This window comes from Nipponia nippon, unplaced genomic scaffold, assembly GCF_047370975.1.
Source record: "Nipponia nippon isolate SJK-2023a ecotype South Korea unplaced genomic scaffold, ASM4737097v1 scaffold_2, whole genome shotgun sequence".
Classification (NCBI taxonomy): Eukaryota; Metazoa; Chordata; class Aves; order Pelecaniformes; family Threskiornithidae; genus Nipponia; species Nipponia nippon.
This window is the reverse complement of record NW_028262336.1, coordinates 73,555,746-73,574,708: the sequence shown is the minus strand read 5'-3', so window position 1 is coordinate 73,574,708 and position 18,963 is coordinate 73,555,746. Positions and strand designations below refer to the sequence as shown.

General features: G+C 44.0%; 1 protein-coding gene across 4 annotated transcripts in view; it reads left to right on the top strand.

The window, feature by feature from the left end:
- FARP1 (FERM, ARH/RhoGEF and pleckstrin domain protein 1) overlaps window positions 1–18,963 on the top strand; it is a 214,886-nt gene that overhangs the window by 173,958 nt on the left and 21,965 nt on the right. For 3 of the 4 annotated variants that reach the window (XR_015704601.1, XM_087756585.1, XM_087756583.1), the window contains exons 14-16: window positions 7,260–7,450; window positions 9,332–9,421; window positions 11,637–11,770. Coding sequence is in view for 3 of the 4 variants with exons in the window: in XM_087756585.1 (XP_087612711.1) it covers window positions 7,260–7,450; window positions 9,332–9,421; window positions 11,637–11,770 (415 nt within the window). In the remaining variant the exon portion in view is untranslated. The remainder of the gene's footprint in view (window positions 1–7,259; window positions 7,451–9,331; window positions 9,422–11,636; window positions 11,771–18,963) is intronic. The other variant, XM_087756584.1, reaches the window with a different exon arrangement.

Here is an 18,963-nt window from a genome sequence, read left to right as displayed (position 1 = left end):
TTTTTGTGAAGTTTTGGCCCCCAAGAACCATAAAAATCTACAGTTCCTACTGATAAAAATTACTCTAAAGCCAGTAATGATACAGCTGTCACTGACTGAACATGGAAAGTTGAAGGAAATTCAGTGCTTTCTGATTCAAGAGCTTTCAAGCTTGTTAAAATTAGATTAGATGCTGTCTTTAAAATGCTGCAAATTCTGTTTTGAAAAGAAAACAGGTTTTTGCTTTTGATGGTTTACAGCAAGATCAGAGGTTGGTCTCTCTGTTTAGTTCAGTGAATGTTAGAGCTCATGCCTGTTGCTTTTCCATGAGGCACTTAAAAATCTTTGATTAGCTGAATCCTTATTTTGCCCTTTCCTGCTAAAAAACTCACCTGGACCCACTAACAAAAGTTCATAAGCTTGGCAGTATTTCACCTGTCCAGCCCTTTCCTGATTTCTGTGTGTGCACATGCATAGATTTTTTTAATAAATCTCAGTAGTCAAAATTAATTTTTAAAGTTGAAAATGCTGGGGACTTCATTCTCATTTTTGTCATTTGTTTAATACCGTTTAAAGAGAAACATTTTTTGTTTCATTGTATGCACTGTTTTGTCAGCATGTACCTCTCTGGGAGGAAAAGCCTTTTCAATGTTCTGTCTATCCTCAAAGCATGGTGTATCTTCTGTTCCTTGCATTGTTTGGAGCACTGTCTCGATGTCCTTTTAATGCAGAAATACCTATTTGTATTGGGAGTACCTAATTCCTCTCATTACAGTGATCCTGTCTCATAGAGCACTCCTCACCTCAGAATTGGAGAAAACCCCCACCGGGTTGTGAGTCTCAAGTGGAGAAACCACACCATGTTGAGGAGCAGAAGAGTGGAGGGCGGGGGGAAGGTCTGTTTTCCAGGGCATTTGGGCTCCATTGAGCACAATCGGATTGCCCTTCATTTCCTAATGAAGGCTGCACCCAGTGGTGATCAAGTCTGTCTGCTGTAGCTCGTAAGCAGGATCACTGCAGTCTCGGGGAGATGTCTTGTTGAAATGGACAGTATCTGTGGCATAAGCTTACATGGGGGCTGAACATGTTCAATTCCATTGTAGCACTGTTTCATGTTGGTTTAAAGACAAACAAACAAAAGCAAACCAACCCTAACCCTGGGTACAGCAGGGAATCCTTCTATATGTTGCTCTATTTCTGTCTAGAAGGATCAAGGCTAGACAAAGGACTGATGCCCAGTGACCTCGTATTCTTCCCAGGCTGTAATGCTCACTCTTTGTTCTTAAGATGTGAGTATACCCTGATGTAGGCCAACAGCAGTTACTGTCTGATTTCACACTCACCACTGTCTAATACTGCAGTACACCAATAAAGCATGGACCTTTACCAACTGGAGAGGTTGCTGGCTACTAAACCAACAGCAAGCTTGATGAGACTATAAGCATGTCAAGCCATTTAACTGTGTATGCATGGAATTAATTTTTTTTTATTATTATTTCTGGTTTTACCTGTACTGAAGGCTTTTACTCATTCTAACTGGTATTTTGCTGTAAAACTGTCACTGGTTTAATTGTTCTGTCCATTTGCTGGCTGATGCTTTTTCCTAAAGATGAGGAAATTGGTTCACTGAGAAGGTGCACCATTCTCCCAGACCCCTGCCACTCACTGCCACTCCTGCCATGGGCACTCATTTTGAAGCTGTGAAGTCAAAGCGAACCTTTCTCCCTGTCATGTTCCTCTTCAAGCCAGGCAGGGTTATTGGTTATATGTGATGTCGGATTTCTTCCTGAGTTGTTTTTCCTTCCCGTTCCTCCTCAAATTCTTTGGTACTGCATTCAGGGATGTTTGTACATAAATTTATGGTTGATGTATAACTACTTTTCAAGATCTTTATTTCTAACAAACTGTATCCAGCACTCCAGCTTGTTTTGTTTAATGAGGAAGAGGAGTGCAGCCTGATGAACTGGTCCCCCTCAAGCTTTCATGGAAGTCAGTAGGGGTTTGTTCTTGCGTTGAGGGAGAGCAGAGCAGAATCTCCACCCCGTATCTTTTTAGCTCAGCAGTGTGACTGTGCCTGGTTCACAGCTGGGGAGAGAAGGGATGGACACCCTTATTAAACTCTTTTCCAATCTAAGGTACATCAGTTATCAGTGAAGTGCATATGGAAACTCCTGCCACTTCATCTGAATGCTATCTGTCCCCCATGTCATTTTGTACTATGTGTCTTTCTCTGACCAAAACTTTTAGGTCGAAGTTAGAGGTATGCAACCACTGTGACTATGGAAGATTAAGCTAGACCTAACTGTGTGGCCACAGCAGCGGCAGCTCTGTCAGATACTTTCTTATTAAAGAGCCTTCATAAGTGGTATGCTCAGTAATGCAAAGGAGAAGGGGGCAACAGCTTGGGTTTCATTTACCATCTGCCCTTAAAGCAGAGTAAAAGCTTCCCCTGACTGCAGAGCAGTCTGTGGAGCAGGCCTAAGAGAGAATAAGCCCAGCAATGTTCCGGGTATTGAGAAAGGAGTTTTTCTGGCTCTTAACACATTTTAATTTCTAACAATAAACCTATAAACCTTGAGAACAATATAACCCTTAACAGCTGAGTTAGAGTGAGCACTGTAGATGCACATGAAGTTTTCCAGCAGAATTTTAGTCACCTTCAGTAACGGTTGGTGTTTCCTCTCGGTTTCCATAATTGAGTCATTTTCACTTCTTGGTACTCCACAGAGGGGGAACATACCCAGGAGCATCTTAACGCTGCTGTACTCTTCCTTGCTGTTAAAACACAGTGTATGCCTGTACTTGGCACTGGTGACCCCAAACCTTGAATACTGTGTTCAGTTTTGGGCCCCTCACTACAAGAAGGACATCGAGGTGCTGGAGCGTGTCCAGAGAAGGGCAACGAAGCTGGTGAAGGGTCTAGAGAACAAGTCCTATGAGAAGCAGCTGAGGGAACTGGGGTTGTTTAGCCTGGAGAAGAGGAGGCTGAGGGGAGACCTTATTGCTCTCTACAACTACCTGAAAGGAGGTTGTAGCCAGGTGGGGGTCGGTCTCTTCTCCCTAGAAACAAGTGATAGGACAAGTGGAAACGGCCTCAAGCTGCGCCGGGGGAGGTTTAGGTTAGATATTAGGAAAAACTTCTTCACCGAAAGGGTGGTCAAGCATTGGAACAGGCTGCCCAGGGAAGCACTTGAGTCCCCATCCCTGGAGGTATTTAAAAGATGGGTAGACGTGGTGCTTATGGACATGGTTTAGTGGTGGACTTGGCAGTGCTAGGTTAACGGTTGGCCGTGATGATCTTAAAGGTCTTTTCCAACCTAAATGATTCTATGATTCTGTAGGGATGGGAACTGTTTCTGGCGTGAGTTTGTTACTCAGCAGTTTCAGGAGAAAAGGAGTAGAGGAGGAGTATCTTCAGGATACACTGGGTCCCATTTGTCTTCCCCACAAAGAGAGGAGCCCTCACATGTTATGTTAAAGTCTCTAACGGGGGATTTCAGATCATCTTATGCTGTCTATGTAGTCAACAGAGGAAGAGGCAGCAGGCGGTTCAGTTCACCTATGATTTGAATTGACGTCTGGGAGGGACTTTCTTCATCAGCCTGAAAAGTGCTGATTTGAACTGTTTTATCCCTGGTAGTGGGCATGTTTTAAAGCAGTATAGCTCAGCCAGCCCAAGTCTCCCACAGGCGCCAACTGCAGCACCAACCCCTATGGGTTAACATCTGTGTGTGGCGGGAGCCTAGAGTAAAGCAGATACTGCCGGTGGGATGGATCACGGCTGGCTAGCCAAGTGCAGAGCCCAGCCTTCCTCTCTCCTGCTGGGCACCCACAGCCTGCCGTCACTCCCATGCATTCCCACCACCCAACTGCATCAAGCAACTGCGATGTGTGTTTTGACAGAGGTATAGCTATTAAGTATTTGATTTTAAACAGTGGCTTCATTTTACTTAGCCCATGGAACATGTATGTTGATGGGAGTGATCTGAGACACGTGTAAAGCTAGGACAATAACCCATAGTTTCATGTGCTGTGGCCACGTAAAAAATGCCATTGTTGTTTCGTAGATTTTTTTTCAAGTTAGCTTTCAATCAAGGTGTACTTTTTCTGTCACCTGCCCTACTGCAGCACCTTTCCCTGATGTCTGGAGCTCAGTGGAACTAAGAACTACTCCAGGTATTTCGGCATTGATGGGTTAATCTGGCCTACTGTGATAAAGTGCATTCTCATTATTTGCCACTGTCATCAACCGGTGTTTGTTTCTCTTCTTAAATAGCAAGCCGAGAAAAGAATTGAAGCACATGCTTAATTCCTGCTCGCTCTGCCAAGGATATAATTTTTGTATGTGCTCAAGCAATCCTTAGATGAACATGCTTTTGTACTTGTCTCTTGGTTTGTGTGTATATAGCTGGCTCCGTTATATTTGAAAGATGGCTCAAGTCTAAATCTAAATAAAAATCACTTGAAGTACGAGCAAAGCCAATTCCATATTACCGGACACAAACCTTTTAGGCCTCCGATGTGCTGTGCGGTACTACTTCATATCTGGCAACTGACATCCTAGTAATTGCCTGTCAATCAATGAATCCTTTAGGGTAAAACGTGAGGAATTTCACTACCTTGTAAATAAGATTGGTCTCCCTTCTGCTTCTGTTTATATTCTTCAGTATGTAGTTGATGAGTAGAGCCTGTATGAATATACTCTTCTGTGGCAGGAGGTCAGATGAAACACTGAGAAAAGACCATTTGGTTAATGCAGGTTATTTGTTCCTCACCTCCGTGAAAAAGAGAAAGTCACTTTGCAGCATTGCCGTGACCCATCAGCATGACACATGTCCTGATTGATTGGTGATGGGGGAGAGAAGACCTTCCCTTTTCATTTCTTCATGACTTACTGACTTTCTCACAGCAGAACGAGTTTGTTTCCCACCTTTACCAGAATAACATCCAATGTGTTGGTCTTTATGGCTGTGTTGGTTGTGATTAGGCCCCAGACTGTGCTAACGTAACAGCATTTTGAGGCCCTTTTGTAATATAGCCACTTTGCTTTAATTTTCACTTGTTCAGCATACTGGCGGATGGGGTCTGACTGAGCTCTTGCTTGTAGGTGGTGGTGGTTGGATTTGGTCACTGCTCATGTCCACATTGATACCAAAAAGAAGGATGTAGCATTTCAACTTGCTGCAAAATAACTTTGAGAATGTCAGTGATGTATTGGTGTGCAAGTCTTTCATCAGTGGGGTGTATACTCAATGCTGTGAGCCACCAGGCACAATTTTTTGTGATGCTTTCCATAATACTTTTCCCAAGTTGTGTCTTCCAAGCATAGGTTAGGAAGTCTTTTTAACTCATTGTCCATTTGACATTTTATAGTTTGAAATACTTGAGTTGTACTGATAAAAATTCCAGTACATCAGCAGTTAGATCTAGGATTATAAATAGGTAGGTAGATATGTTGATATATCTCTATCTATCTATCACAGATAGGTGCTATTTAACTTTTAGACTATAACACCTGTGAACTTCTCACAGAGTTGCAAATCATTTATTTGCTGTCATATGACAGGCATAGTGCCAGAATTCCTTTGTTTCCACATTTGAGGTGATACCACTTTTCTTATGTCTTTTGTAATGTAGAGTTAAGTACTTTTAAACTTGCAACCTTGCTATTAATCTGTTTCACTATTTCTCAATGATAAATTCCATTTCTTTTGAAAACACTGTATACAGTTGTGTGCTAGTGTCAATAAAATTGACATTTGTGTAACAAGCTGTGGCATTTTCTCAAATTTCACTGAACACTGATTTAGTGTGAAACTGTTGGTAAATCCTTTCTTGCTAGCTGTAATAATACAGACCTTTATTTCAGACAAATACTGCTTTGACTTTGATTTATAATAGGCTACATAACTGTCATGATTACGTAAACTGATAACTGTATTGTTTTTTTCCTTCTCTTTTCAAAGGAATGACATATAACCATGAACTGGTTTGGAATTGGAAAGCATTCATGTTCTAGCAATAAATCTTGAGTTCTTCCAGAAAATAAATAGGTTTTACTACTGGCCTAATTATATTTATTGGTGCCTCTGTTTACTGGAGTATCTCAGCTGTGTTGTAGCGACAGGAACACTTACCTATCATAATCTAGGGAGGACATAAACACATGATAGTAAAATGTATTTGACCTTAATTATATATGGTGATGTATGTGTTTTACATTTAATCCTAGACAGCCTATTAGCTGTGGTAATCAAGAGCTTGTCACATTTTTTTTGGTTGGATTTTAATGTATGATGCCAAAATGGTACAGACTGTAAATGTTCTTCCACATGACAGATCCATCGTCTAAAACAGGTTTAGATTTTCAGAGGTTTGGAGGAGGGGATAACTGGGAGAACACTGGGCATTTTTGGCAGACTTTCCTTTATGCAGTCAGTAGTCTGGCTGCCTCCCAGAAGACAAAATGCTCATTTCAGTAGTATTTAATGTAGTGTATATGAATCCATGGAAGTGTAATTAATTGTCTAATTCTTTAATATTTTTAATCCAGAATTAAATGGGACTTTATATCTGTGATAATCTAAAGTTGTCGTGCATTGTGCATTAAAAGTATTGCTTTTCTTATGTAAATGTAATGCTAGCATTTCCATCCCAAACAATCAGAGGAGCATGGAAAGACCTACAAGGTATAATATACATACTTGTGTTGTGTGTAGAAATTGGGGAACTAGTAGTTTTCTCCCTTCATGTTAGATCTGACTGGTCTTAGCAGCAACACTGCTGTAGAAAGTCATAGTTTCTTTTTCTCTAGACTTCCACTAGATAAATTTGTTCCAACTTGTGTCCTGTAGCTCCCTAGGAAGTACTGATTTGAGTCTTAAAAAGTTCTACTTTGACAGAAAAAATGGCACTCCTAGGGTGACTCCCTTATTGTTGTATTTATTCTGTTCCGTAGAGTGGATTACAATGGTGAAAAAATTGGTATTAATACGATGTTTAGCAGTAAATATTGCAGGTCAGTCATGTATGCCTTGATCCCTTCCCTACAGAGACATTAATTTCAGCCAGTTTCATCAGCTAAAATAATGCTCCAGTCCCTTGGTTAATGCAAGTGGATGCAGTTCCTCTGGCTTCAAGTCCATTTGGACTAGTTTGAGGACCCTGATGGCTGTGTCTTGTAGTGTTATTTCACATGCTGCAGCTTCAGGTTGTAACTCTTTCTGGTACTTTCTAGAGAGAGCCTGTCCTAACTGATTTCTCTTTTACCATTGTTTTAGCAGGTTCTCTGACTGGCAGCCCTCACCTTTCAGAGCTTTCGATCAATTCCCAAGGAGGACCATCGGTGGCAAATATGTCTTTATCTCCAAACTTGAGCCCTGATGCCAAGCAGTCATCTCCCTTGATCAGCCCTTTGCTGAATGACCCAACATGCATCAGGACTGACGAGGAGGAGGAGGTCAAAAGAAAGGTACGACAGAAGCCGTTGGCCTTTGCTCTCTTCTCCATATTGTGTTGTGACTACTGCTGTTTGTCAAAGTGACTCATATCTAGACCCCCTGCAGCTTCCTCATCATAGATCCACACAGATAACTTGAGTTGGGTTACCTGGTATCTGCTGTCCTCAGTCACGGTGTGTCCAAGAGCATCCCTGTGCTCCTGAGGCCAGCCTCACAGTTTGGAGTGGGTCAGGCTGGAACCACAGAACTGCTGTAGCTGAGGGCTGAGTGCTCTGGGTTCATCCTCCTCAACAGAGGTGCAGGAGTTAGGGGCCCCAGCTCCTCTTTAAGCAGCAGGGAGACGATAGGTAGCTCTGTGTCCTTAAGGTTAACGTAGGATAAATCTAGGTCAATCCTGTTGGTTGCAACCTTAAGAGCTTGTTTTGACAGTCTCTCCTGTAAATCTAGCTTGTTTTTAAGGAGTGGAGTTTGGTAGTTTGTTGTAACAAAACAGTCAACTCCAATGTATTATTGGAGGGAGAATTTCCATGTGACAGAAGGAAAAGGAACAGCATTGAGCCTGTGCAGGAGTGTCCAACCCAGGCTCTCCAGTCTGTCTCTGCTGGGAGCACCACTGGGAGAATTTGGTTGTGGGAGCAGAAATGCTGTCTTTGAGCCACAGCCTGCAGCATTCAGCTGGGAGCGTTTGGCTCAGCCCCGTCACAGCAGCAAAGCCATAAGGGAGCATCACATCCAAAACTGCCTTTCGAAGACAGAAGTGATTCTGTCTGAGCCATGGTGTTCTGGGTGTCTGCTGGCTCGTCCCTCCTGTGCTGCAGGGCGAGAGGGGGTTGATCTTGTCCTTCTGTCGCCTGCTTTTTCTCCTGAGCTGGGAGCATCTGAGGAGAAAGAAGGTAGGAACTCAGATGGCTTTGCTGGAAAGTGGGAGCATGTGTAAGGAAGATCTTGTTTCCCACTGTGCATAGTTAGCAAGATATGTTAGAGAAATTTGAGCAGAAGAAAAGCCAAGAATCAGTTAATAGACTGATGATGCTCTGTGCCAGTCCAAGTTACAGCAGCCAGTGACTGCTATAGCTTATACCAGCTGATGTTGGTTCCTATGGGGTTGTATACTGACTAGGAAATGCCCACGCAGTCTCCCCTCGCATCCCTTTCTAGTGTATCCTCTGCATCGCTGATCTTCAGGGAAGAAATGTAGAAGCAAAAGATTTATGGATGTTTTGCTCTTCTTTTTTGCTTCCTGAGCAACACAGAGCAAGATCAATTGGGATCCTTCAGCTCTGCAGAATTAAGAGGTCAAAACCACTTTTGCCTCTTGGGTAACACAGGAGGATTTGGGTTTTTTTACCTGAAATTTGTAATCTGTAGCTTCCCCTAAAATTCTCCCCCTCTCCCACCGTTAGGTTGTCCAGCTGCACTGGGAAAATCTTACGGATTTGATATTTTTTGAGAGTATTTTTACTGTGGATACTTACCCTGGCAATGAAACTTACAATAATCAGACACTAATTTTTGTCATTTTGTTAAATGTGACATTTGTCAGATTTGATTGAAATACTTATATAGCCTGCAATGGATTTCTTTGTGAACTTCAGAATATGTCCTGCTCCAGATGTGTGGAATAAGCTGAAAGGAACATCAGCACCCCAAAGCTGTAGAAATCACCTTGGCAGAAAAAAAGTCTCTCAAGAACCCATAGAAAGTGCTTGTTCTCTTGTGCTTGCAAGGAAGGATTGTTTTCAGGGCTTAGGAACATTCAAGCATGAGTCACAGTAACCACAAGCAAGGGTCACTAGTTTGTAACTCTCTTGGTGATTGCTGTCTGCAGTTTTTTCCTACAGAAAGCAGCTCCATAAAAGCAGATGAAAACCTAATGTGTTTGCAATTTGCAGAGATTCCCAACTGAGAAAGCTTACTTCATTGCTAAAGAAGTAGCGACCACAGAACGAACATACCTGAAGGACCTTGAAGTCATCACATCGGTATGTTTACTTGAGCATTACTCATGAAACACGTGAGCCTCTAGTCAGCAGTAGTATTTCATCTGCTCCATTTAACATCTTAGTTGTTCCATGCTACTTTGATATTTTGCACTGTAGGTATTCTCTGCAGTGCACAGGAGTACTGCTCTAGGGAGGAAATAACACAAAAAGCAGAAAGTAGAGATTTGCGCTGTGGTTAGTAACATGCACTACAAAACTATATCAGGTTGAGGAACTTGGGACACAGTTCAGTTATTTTTTCTTGCTCTCATACTTTGTGGTTGTAATTACTAAAAATGCCTGTGGGTTTTCAATGACTTCTCTTAAAACTGAAGTAGCTCCCTAGGGGGCCATATAAATGTGTTCTCCTGGATTAAATACCCTCCATTTAACATGAAATACGGTAGAGTACCTATTTGAATGATTCTGATTTTTCAGTACATGAAACTGTCTGTTAAACGAGTCATTAGTCTGTAGCACCTGATCAGAGTGTGATTGTTAAAATCACCGAGGCAACTATGTACCGCCTTTGCACACACACCAACAGTCTTGTTTAAGTTCCAAGAGTGCGTAAGAAGATTTGGCCTTAAATAACAATTGTCTGCAAAAGCGCGCTGGATCCAAAACCTCTCATGGTATTGCAGCAGGGCTGCCAGCTCCAGACCTCCCAGCTCTTTAGTCGCCCAGTGTGTGAAATGCTGAGGCGCATCGCCACCTCCTGCGTTGGGCGTTGTGGTAAGGGGGACATGATGCAGGGAAGAGTCTATTGGTACGAGCTGGGAACCAGGGAGAGACACCTTCTCCCCAGCTTCTCGTCTGTTCCAGGAGCCCACATGGCAGATGCAGTTGATCTGATGCCAGCTTAGACATAGCCAATGTAGGCTGGAGCAGCATGGTTGCTACAGGCAGCAAGATAGCTGTGGGTCTGCTGCCTGCTTACCCTGGCTTTCTGGGAAGCCAGGCCAACGAGGGAAGAGGCCAGGTTCTGTGGGACAGCAGTCATTGCTGCAGTCTCAACAGCAGATATGCGGTTTTCATCTTCTCTTTCACCCAGTGGCTACAGAAACAGAAAGTTTTAGCTCTTCAGAGCTAAACCCCATTTCCCACCCTGGCCTTTATTCTTGTGGTAGGCAAATTTGAATTTGCTGTGTCACCAAGAGGCATACAACTGGCTCTAAGCTAATCATCAGGCCCATCAGTTGTGCCCTGCAGATGTCTGGCCCAGGAGGCCACCGAGAGTGAACAAGTAGCCAGCATCACTGGAAAAGGTAGAAGGAACGAGCGTCATGCATGAATTTTGAGACTTGGTAGGTGTGCAGTTCTTCAACCTTAGCTCTGCTCAGTGCAGAGATAAAGCTGGAGAAAAGGAGACTTGGGAAGGGTCTCTCTTTATCCCAGGTCTGGGTCAGCTCCAGCCGATGCAGTGTCAATCAAGACTATGGTCCCAATAGTCTTCTAGGCACTGCTGGAAGTCAACCATAGATAGCTGGAAGCCCTCAGGGCAGCGAGGAGGGAGTAGTGTTATCATGTTGAAATAACAGTCTGTGCCAGCTTGGCAAGCCCCCTAGTCCTATGGCTTTACATCACACATAGGTCTATTAAGCTGAAATAAAGAGAATATGGAGCAAAACTGAGCAGGAGCTTGTTGCAGTCTTAACAGTGTTTAGCACCGACCCTCCTATTTTTCTGCTAGTGGCGTCATGTCTTGGAAGGGCAAAGTACCATCCTTCTACTTGTTCACTTTGCAAAGTGCATGATGTTCTCTATCTGCACACAGCAACATGGGCTTGAGTGCTTACTGTACCAACTCCTGTCAAAGGGATTTCAGACAGAACTCAGCAAAAGAAAATGCGGAGCATATTTTTTGGTTTTTACTGGAACGTTTGCAAGTGTTGCAAGTATTGCAATACTCTTTCTCTTGCACCTACAGCATTTGCAAAGTCAGTTTGTATTGACCAACCAGTTTGGGCTTGAAAATAATTTTCACGATTTGATCGGTGATGGCAAAGGGGAAGGGAGTTTCTTTTTTAACTATGCAGGGCCTGACCGTTGATAAGACCACCAGTTCAGCGTGTAGGAGTGTCAGGGGTGGCCTGGGTTGTAGTCCTAATGCCAGCTAAATAAGGTCCTTACTGGGTTAGGTGTATAAAGACAGCAAATGATCATACCTGCTGCATTCCACCCCCCGATAATTTTGCTTCTTTTTTCTTTGTAGTGGTTTCAGAGTGCAGTGAGTAAAGAGGATTGCATGCCCGAAACACTGAAAAATCTCATTTTCTCCAACTTCGAACCTTTGCACAAATTTCACACTGGTTTTCTCAAGGAAATTGAGCAGAGACTTGCTCTGTGGTAAGATCTTTGTTTGTTATTTAGCTGCATTATTTCATGCAGTTTAGCATTTTTGTATTCCCTTTTTCCTAACTCTTTGTGATCTACTGTAGCGATTCATTTGTGAAAGTCATAGATGTTGGTTATTAACAGACTAGGTATATTGAATCATGCTTTGTTCGTGTTTACTCGAGAAACTTGTTGTTCAGATATCTCAGTCAGGTACAGACATATGCAAATGAGATTATAATTCTGGATGAAGCTTTGTCTTGCCAAATGTCAGTGTTTCTGTATGGCAGCTCTTCTGAAAAACATGTTGCAAGCAAGGCTTATCAGTAATAAAGAGGGAGTGGTGAAGGACCAGGTCCTGTTTCTGTCAAATAGGTGTAGGCTGGGGGGGATTTCAGAGACCGGCTTCCCATTCTGCAACACCGCAGCTTTGACACTCTCAGGGTCCTACAGTGTGCTCTACAAATTGACAGACTGTTGGAAGAGGACACTGGGCTTAAAAATTATCTATCCTTAGCATAATAGTGACAGTAAAACATGGCATTTTTATGAAATAGTTACGAAGTAAGTAATTCTTCCCTGGCAGGACTCTTAACTCAGTTAATTTGATGACTGATCTCTGAGCAGAGGCAGCACACAGAAGCCCTCTCTGATTAGACCTCTCTGGGCTAGATTGTCTTGCTCTGTGTAGGCATTTTTTGGTAGTTTTATCTTCAGTGCTGGGAAACCAGCTTTTCCTTGTAGGTTAGAAAAGTGGCAATGGAGAATCATGTGAAAGCAGAGCAGGCAGACCTGATGAGTGTTAATCAGTTTAATGCCTCTTTAACTAATTAATCAAAACAAAAGCAAAACACAGGCTTAGAGTGTGTGAGTTTAGCTCTTGCGATGTGATGAGCGAGGTCATTGAATGAGAGCACAACACATTGGAGACGAGTGCTATCCAAACCCCCCCTGCACAGTTCCAGAATTAGCAGGTATTTTCTGGGGAGAAGGGAATGTGATACTGCCTCTTAGAGCTGAAATCGTCACCCAGGACTCTGTGGCTGATGGCTGACACAAGGTTTCTCCTAAGGCAGTGTGCTGTACAGCAGCTCTGCCTGAATTTCCCTTTTTTCATTGGGCTGCTACTGTTTTAATCCAGTTGGGATTCATACTGGTGTTAATTGCTTTCCAGTAAGGAACACTTATTGCAGTTACTCCAAGAAGGCTCTTTCAAATGTTATAAAATAGTGATTGTTTATCCAACCATGGTGTAGTTGGGGTTAATCCCCAACCAGTTGGGGTTAAAGGTGAATGGTGAGAAAAGGAAAATTTATACAGTTAGTAAAGGGCCAAGTTCTGCTCTCTATCAGACCAGTCTAATCTGGTGAGTCTGCTGGATGCTGATTCCTGGGGCACATGTTGAAACAGAGATTCCCCCTGTATCCTTCTGGTTGCTGGTGGCATTACAGGTGGATGCCAACCCCCTGTTCAGGTGTGATGTTTTTCAAAACTTGGATGATGCTGCAGTAACAGCCTGCTGTGGAAAGGTGGCATTGTAGTAAGCAGGGGGAGGTATGTTAAAAGAAAAAAAGAATGTTTCAGCTTTTAGACTTTCCATGATTTTATTTTGTTTCTCCAAGTTAGCTTTTTTAGAGCTGAGTAAGCCTTTTGTTTTCCAGCTTCTCCTTGTGTTCCAAGGCTATGGTTTCACAGAGCAGTAAACCTCAGTTTAAGGCTTCTAATATTGTATTTAAACTGCAGCTACTCTATGATATAAAGTGCTGATCTGCTACGAAGTTACTTTGCAATCCAAATTTGTTCAAAAATACTCTGCTGAGGTAACTGTGTCCCAGCTGGGCACCTCGTTTTGACTTTGTCAGCTCAGCTATTGCGTGTCCTTCCAGTTAGCGTAAAGCCACTGGGAATTTTCTGCCGGCTGCTCTGATTCATTTGGCAGAAATACAGTCACGTTCCTGCCCCTGGTCTGCATCCAGTTTGCAACCAACAGCATGGGTTTACCTAATGTAATACCACTGTTGTTGATGGTGTTTGTTTTTCAAGTTCTGGAAGATTTGAATATGTGCCTTAGGAAGGGAGGTGGATTTGCTGGCAGGTGTTATTTTGGAGGTGTTGGTGGTTTTATATAATGCCACAGATGCCGAGATAACCTGCAAGCAATAAACTCTATCCTATAGAGCTTACTGTTTAATTAAACGGTTGGTGACAAAAACAAACAGCCTGTCAACATGTAGAAGAAGCAGCTGGTGGCAGCGTGGTAGAGAATTTCTTCAGCAGTGTGGTCAAGGTCACGTAGCTCAGTGTCCGTACTGCCGTGATGGTACCTGTGTCTTTGGCCGTGTTCACCACCGCAGAGCAGAGTGCTGCCCAGCCTCTACATCAGCTGTGTGGCACCTCGCCGGCCTGGCTGCGCCAGTGGCACTGCTGCAGGCAGGCACAGGCAGGCTTCAGGCCAACTCATTTAAATCTGACTCTTCTATGTCCGCTCTTTTAAATTTCCAGGCAGGTGGAGGGGGGAGGAAGGTAGGACGCTTGTCCTGAGACATGAGCATGCTCTGCATTCGTCAGAGGGTGGCGTGTCCTACAAAAAAAGGGCCTTTGAATGAAAGAGTTGTGGACTTCATCGAGCTACGGGAAGCCCCTAGCTACCCAAGTGTTTTGTGGGAGCTTGTCTGAGAGGAAGAGCCTCCCGCGACCAGTCCTCTGCATTCCCCTAGTGAGCAGGCTGCTGGGTTTTATCAGCTCCAAGTGCAGTTCAGCCTGCTCGCTCTGCCTGGACATCAGTGTGTTTGTCTAAGGTTTGTTTCAAACTTCCGCGCTGCATGTTGGAAGCTCTTACGGGAGGCCATTCCCTGGTCTCTTAGGACTTGGATCACATTGAAGCTGATGCTCTGCAAAAGAGCTGTGAGGAAAGCAAGGCCAGGAGAGGATCGCACATAACGATTGTTAGATGGCTCTGTGCTTTTAATTTGTTAAAACGTCTATTGACTTTTAGTATTTGGCTCAAAGAAGCTCAGGTTGTGCACATTATTAAAAGCATTTCTGGCTTGCTCAAAGGCTTCTGAGCTGTTTGAATCTGCTATCAGCAGCAGTCTGTTTGCTACTGAACACCTTAAGGGCTGGTATCCTTTTGACCCAGTTATAGATTCTGGCAGGTCTGATTTGTTTCTTTATACAATTCACCCATTTTTCTCTTTAGTGCTGCATTTCCTAAGAGCAGCACATCTCAGTGTCTAGTGCATAGTGAGAAAGTTTTTAACGAGATGTGAATTGATGCTGCCACCAATAGCCAACTGCAGAATGTTATAAGTTGCTGCATTTTTCACAGCCAGAGTTTGTTTCTGGCCATGAAACTGAGCAGATTCACGGAGTTTTTATTGCGCACCATCCTAAGATCAGTCCTACCATGCTCTGCTCGATGTTTCTGCCCTGCCTGTGCTGTTGCTGGGTCAGTGAAGCAGCCCGTGAATCCCATCGGTTGCCCCGACTGTGCCGAGCCCGCTGTTCACAAGCCTGACCGTGTTCCTGGGACCAAGTGATGACCTTTGGTGGCTGCAGGCAGGCAGCGGGCAGGCGCGGGGCTCTGCCCTCTCGCACAGCAAGGGAGGAGGAGGGAAAAAGAGCATGGAGCTGCCTGAGGTGGGAGAGGGAGCAGTGCATGTCAGGCTGTCCTGTTAGCAAGGGCCAGGAGAGCTGCGTCCTGCACCCGGGCACCCAGGTCCTGGTCCTGGCTACCAGGACTCATCGAGGTTGCTCCTCAGCAAGGCTTTAAGTGCAAGGCCAGGAGCTCCCAACCCTTTCTGCTGGGAGGAAATATGGGAGGAATATCTCAGCGACTTAAAGCTGGCTCCTGTTTCCCAGGGCCTGAGAGATTTTATGGCAAGGAGGAAGAGGTGTGGGCAGTGCAGGCAGAGCACAACATGCTCCATTAACATCTGACCAGTTGAATCTGAGAAGTCAGTTAGGTTTTTCTCCTTCATTTATCTAAGCTGTTTAATAGGCTATTAATTTGGGCCACAAGCACCATTTTCCAGCCAAAAAAATTGAGCTCATCTTCCCACACCCCTTTAAATGTTTGTATTACAAGTTTCCAGATGTTTCTGTAAATTCTGGTGGAAGGTGGCAAATGGAGAACCATCAGTTTCCCCCCTTGGTCTACCATTAAGCACTGCAGAGAGCAATGCTAGGGCAAGCCAGGATAGCCATTTCTACCCTAGGATGCTCTATCAGGTAGTGTGAATCCGCGTTTTGGGCCTTACCCATGTGCTAGAAAGGAAAAGCATTACGTACTTTCCAGAAATGCAGGCAGACTTACTTTCTCCCAGGGAAGCCAGTAATTTGGCTCCCAGTTCACAGGCGCTTCTGAGGAAAGCTGCTGCTCAGTACTACCAGATGTGCCTGAGAAATGTGCGACTGGTAATTTGCAAGAAACAGCTCTTAGATCTTAGCATATGAAAGGAGAAGGCTCAATCAGGATTCATGGAAGCCAATTTGAAAACCTGTAATAAAAAGCACTCAGGGAGGTGTAGGAAGATGAGCTAAACGTTGATTTATTAACCATTTTTTGTTTAGGAAGTAGTACTTGTGGTCAGGAAGAACAGCCTGATAAACAGTTTATATAAACAAGACAGCAGTCCTTATCTGCCTTCTCAAATGCACAAGTGCTGACTATTCAGCCGGTTCTGCGTGAAGAGGGATGAACAGGACAGTTTCGAAAGTGTCTTTGTCCTATGTACAGAAATGAAGTATGTATTTGTGGTATAAACCTCAGAGTCCTGCAGTGTGGATTCCCGAGACCAAGACATTAAGAGAGGCTTGCTGCCAGCGCATTACACGCGCTTTCGAGAGGACAGTTTGCATTGCTGAAGTCACTTTTGGGTACTTCTGGGGATTAAAGCCATGCTACACCCAAATGAATTTGAAATGGTGGGAGAGAAATAGCTTGTCCAGGATCCATTAGTCACACCCATAGCCTTGTTACATTAATCTCTGCGGCTCTCCCAGGCGGGATGTGCCCAGGATCATTGAATCATAGAATTGTCTCAGTTGGAAAAGACCTTCAAGATCATCAACTCCAACCATTAAATTGCCTCTGACGAGGTGCCACAGCAAGGTATGAAATGTTGTTGTGTTTTCAGTATATTTCCATGTGGTGGTGTTACTTGCTCTGATCTCTTACCATTTAAAAGCATTACTGCTGCATGCTTGGGTTTCTCCCACAACAGGGATAGCCAGCCCAAAGTCTTTAAATGTGTGCACGCTCCCTGAAGGCTTGGTGGGACTCTGGGAAGCTCTGGTGGCTTCAGCAGTACATTGCTTACACTCTGAGCAGCTTCAGCTGGAGCGGGCAGGGCAATAAGAGGCACTGTGCAATGGCAGGGTGTGAGCAAGGAAGAGAGTGTTTTGCTTTTATTGACTCTGCTTTTCCAGTTACAAAACATTCCTCTTATTTAAAAGGCGATTGTGATGGGGAACGTTTAAGGTATTTCTTAATATTAGAACTTCAGTTAATAATACTCTTACAAAGTCAAAAGTGTCTTAAGTACTCAAAGACAAGCTATAGTATCCAGGAGGGAGATGCTGTTCCTGAGCGTGTAACACAAGGTCACATACTGTAAATATCATTTGCTGCAATTGATTTTTTTTTTTTCTGCAATTGAAGGGCTGCAATCAAAGTTTTTTATGTTCACCGGGGGCGCGGGGCGGGGGGGGGGGGGGGGGCAAATCTCTGTTGAGATATCTTTCTCTCCTCCTTTGCCTTCCCACCATCCCCATCAAATTTCTGTTCCTTCTACGACCATTCCTAGATGACTGAGGATAGTATGGGCTGGCTTGAGATTTCTTTCCATTCATTTTTCAATGATGTACACTGAGAAGTTTATGTAATTCGAAAATCCAACATAGCTGCTTGCATAGTCCCTGTAAGTCGAGCTGGTGGCCATTTTTAGTAATATACAAGGTAGTGTCTGAGTTTCTTATTGGGTATAAAAGTCTGTCTCCTCCTCTTTGCTTGCAGTTGTACACTTTCATTACTATAAAAAGGAAGGGACTATTTGGATAAAAATGGGAAATGAGCTTATTATAGAAAAATATCTCTGCTATTCATAGAATCATAGCATCTCCACTATTCAGCATGATTTTCAGTGGCTTTAGACCTCCCCACACAATGTCAGTGGAGTGACGGCACATTACGTGTGGGGAAAGCAGCTCCTACATCTTCTATGGAGCTGGGGGTCATAAATCAGCTCCTGATGAAAATTTGTAAGAACCTAGTCCCTGAGCTCTGTCCCTTTTCACTGGCAGATAGATACCATGTTCAAACAGTGACCCGTGAACACAAGGAGCAAGAAGAACAGTTTAGCCATCGGTGCACAACAAATGAGCAGCTTCTTCCCGCCCCCAGCGAGCTGAGTGTTGTTATTCAAAACATACACCGCAGGGAGAGCTCCCTTCTCCGCTGCTGTGCTTTGGGCTGTTGAAGCAGTAAGACACCATCAGGTGTTTGGTTTTTGTTTTAATATTCTGTGTATTTGGATGCTCTTTTCTTGGGGTTTCTTTTCTTCTTGTTTACTTGGGATTTGCATGTTGAGGAGCTGGGGAAGAGGGCAGCTCAGTGTAGGGTTTACTGTGGAGTCCCGGTGGAAAGCTGGGGTGGAGCGGAGGATGGGGTTCAGGAGGCAGATGTGAAGCTGCCGTGTTCCCCTATGCCTGGCTTCAGCTTTCCCTGCCTCGCTGCTCCACATCACAGTCTACTCTCGTATGCACTGTGCCCAGTGGGAAAATCATCTCTGTTGTGAGAGGCAGTGTTTGCATGGAAATAGAAAGCCAAAGCAGGGAGAATGGCTGGAACAAGGAGCAATACCTGGCCATCACATTTCTGGATTTTCTTAGGGTTTTATTTCTTCCAGTGGTACGCATCTGCCTGCAGCACAGGTTGTCTGTGTTGGCCTGGACTGAGGGCTCTGGTACAATTCAGCTCTTCACTGTTCAGCCAGCAGCTGGAGAGAGGCTGTTGCTTTTGGGGAACCCCCTTCTCTCCCTCTTTGTCACTTTGCCAAGATGCAGAGTAAGATTTGAAAGCCCTCAAACTCTTTAAAAAAGAAGCCTTGCGCCAGTCTGTGGCCAAAGCCAATGAAGGGGAAAGTTCCTGATGCTGCGTGACTGATGTGATGAGATGCTGTGCAAGCAGTCAATGCTGGCTGTGC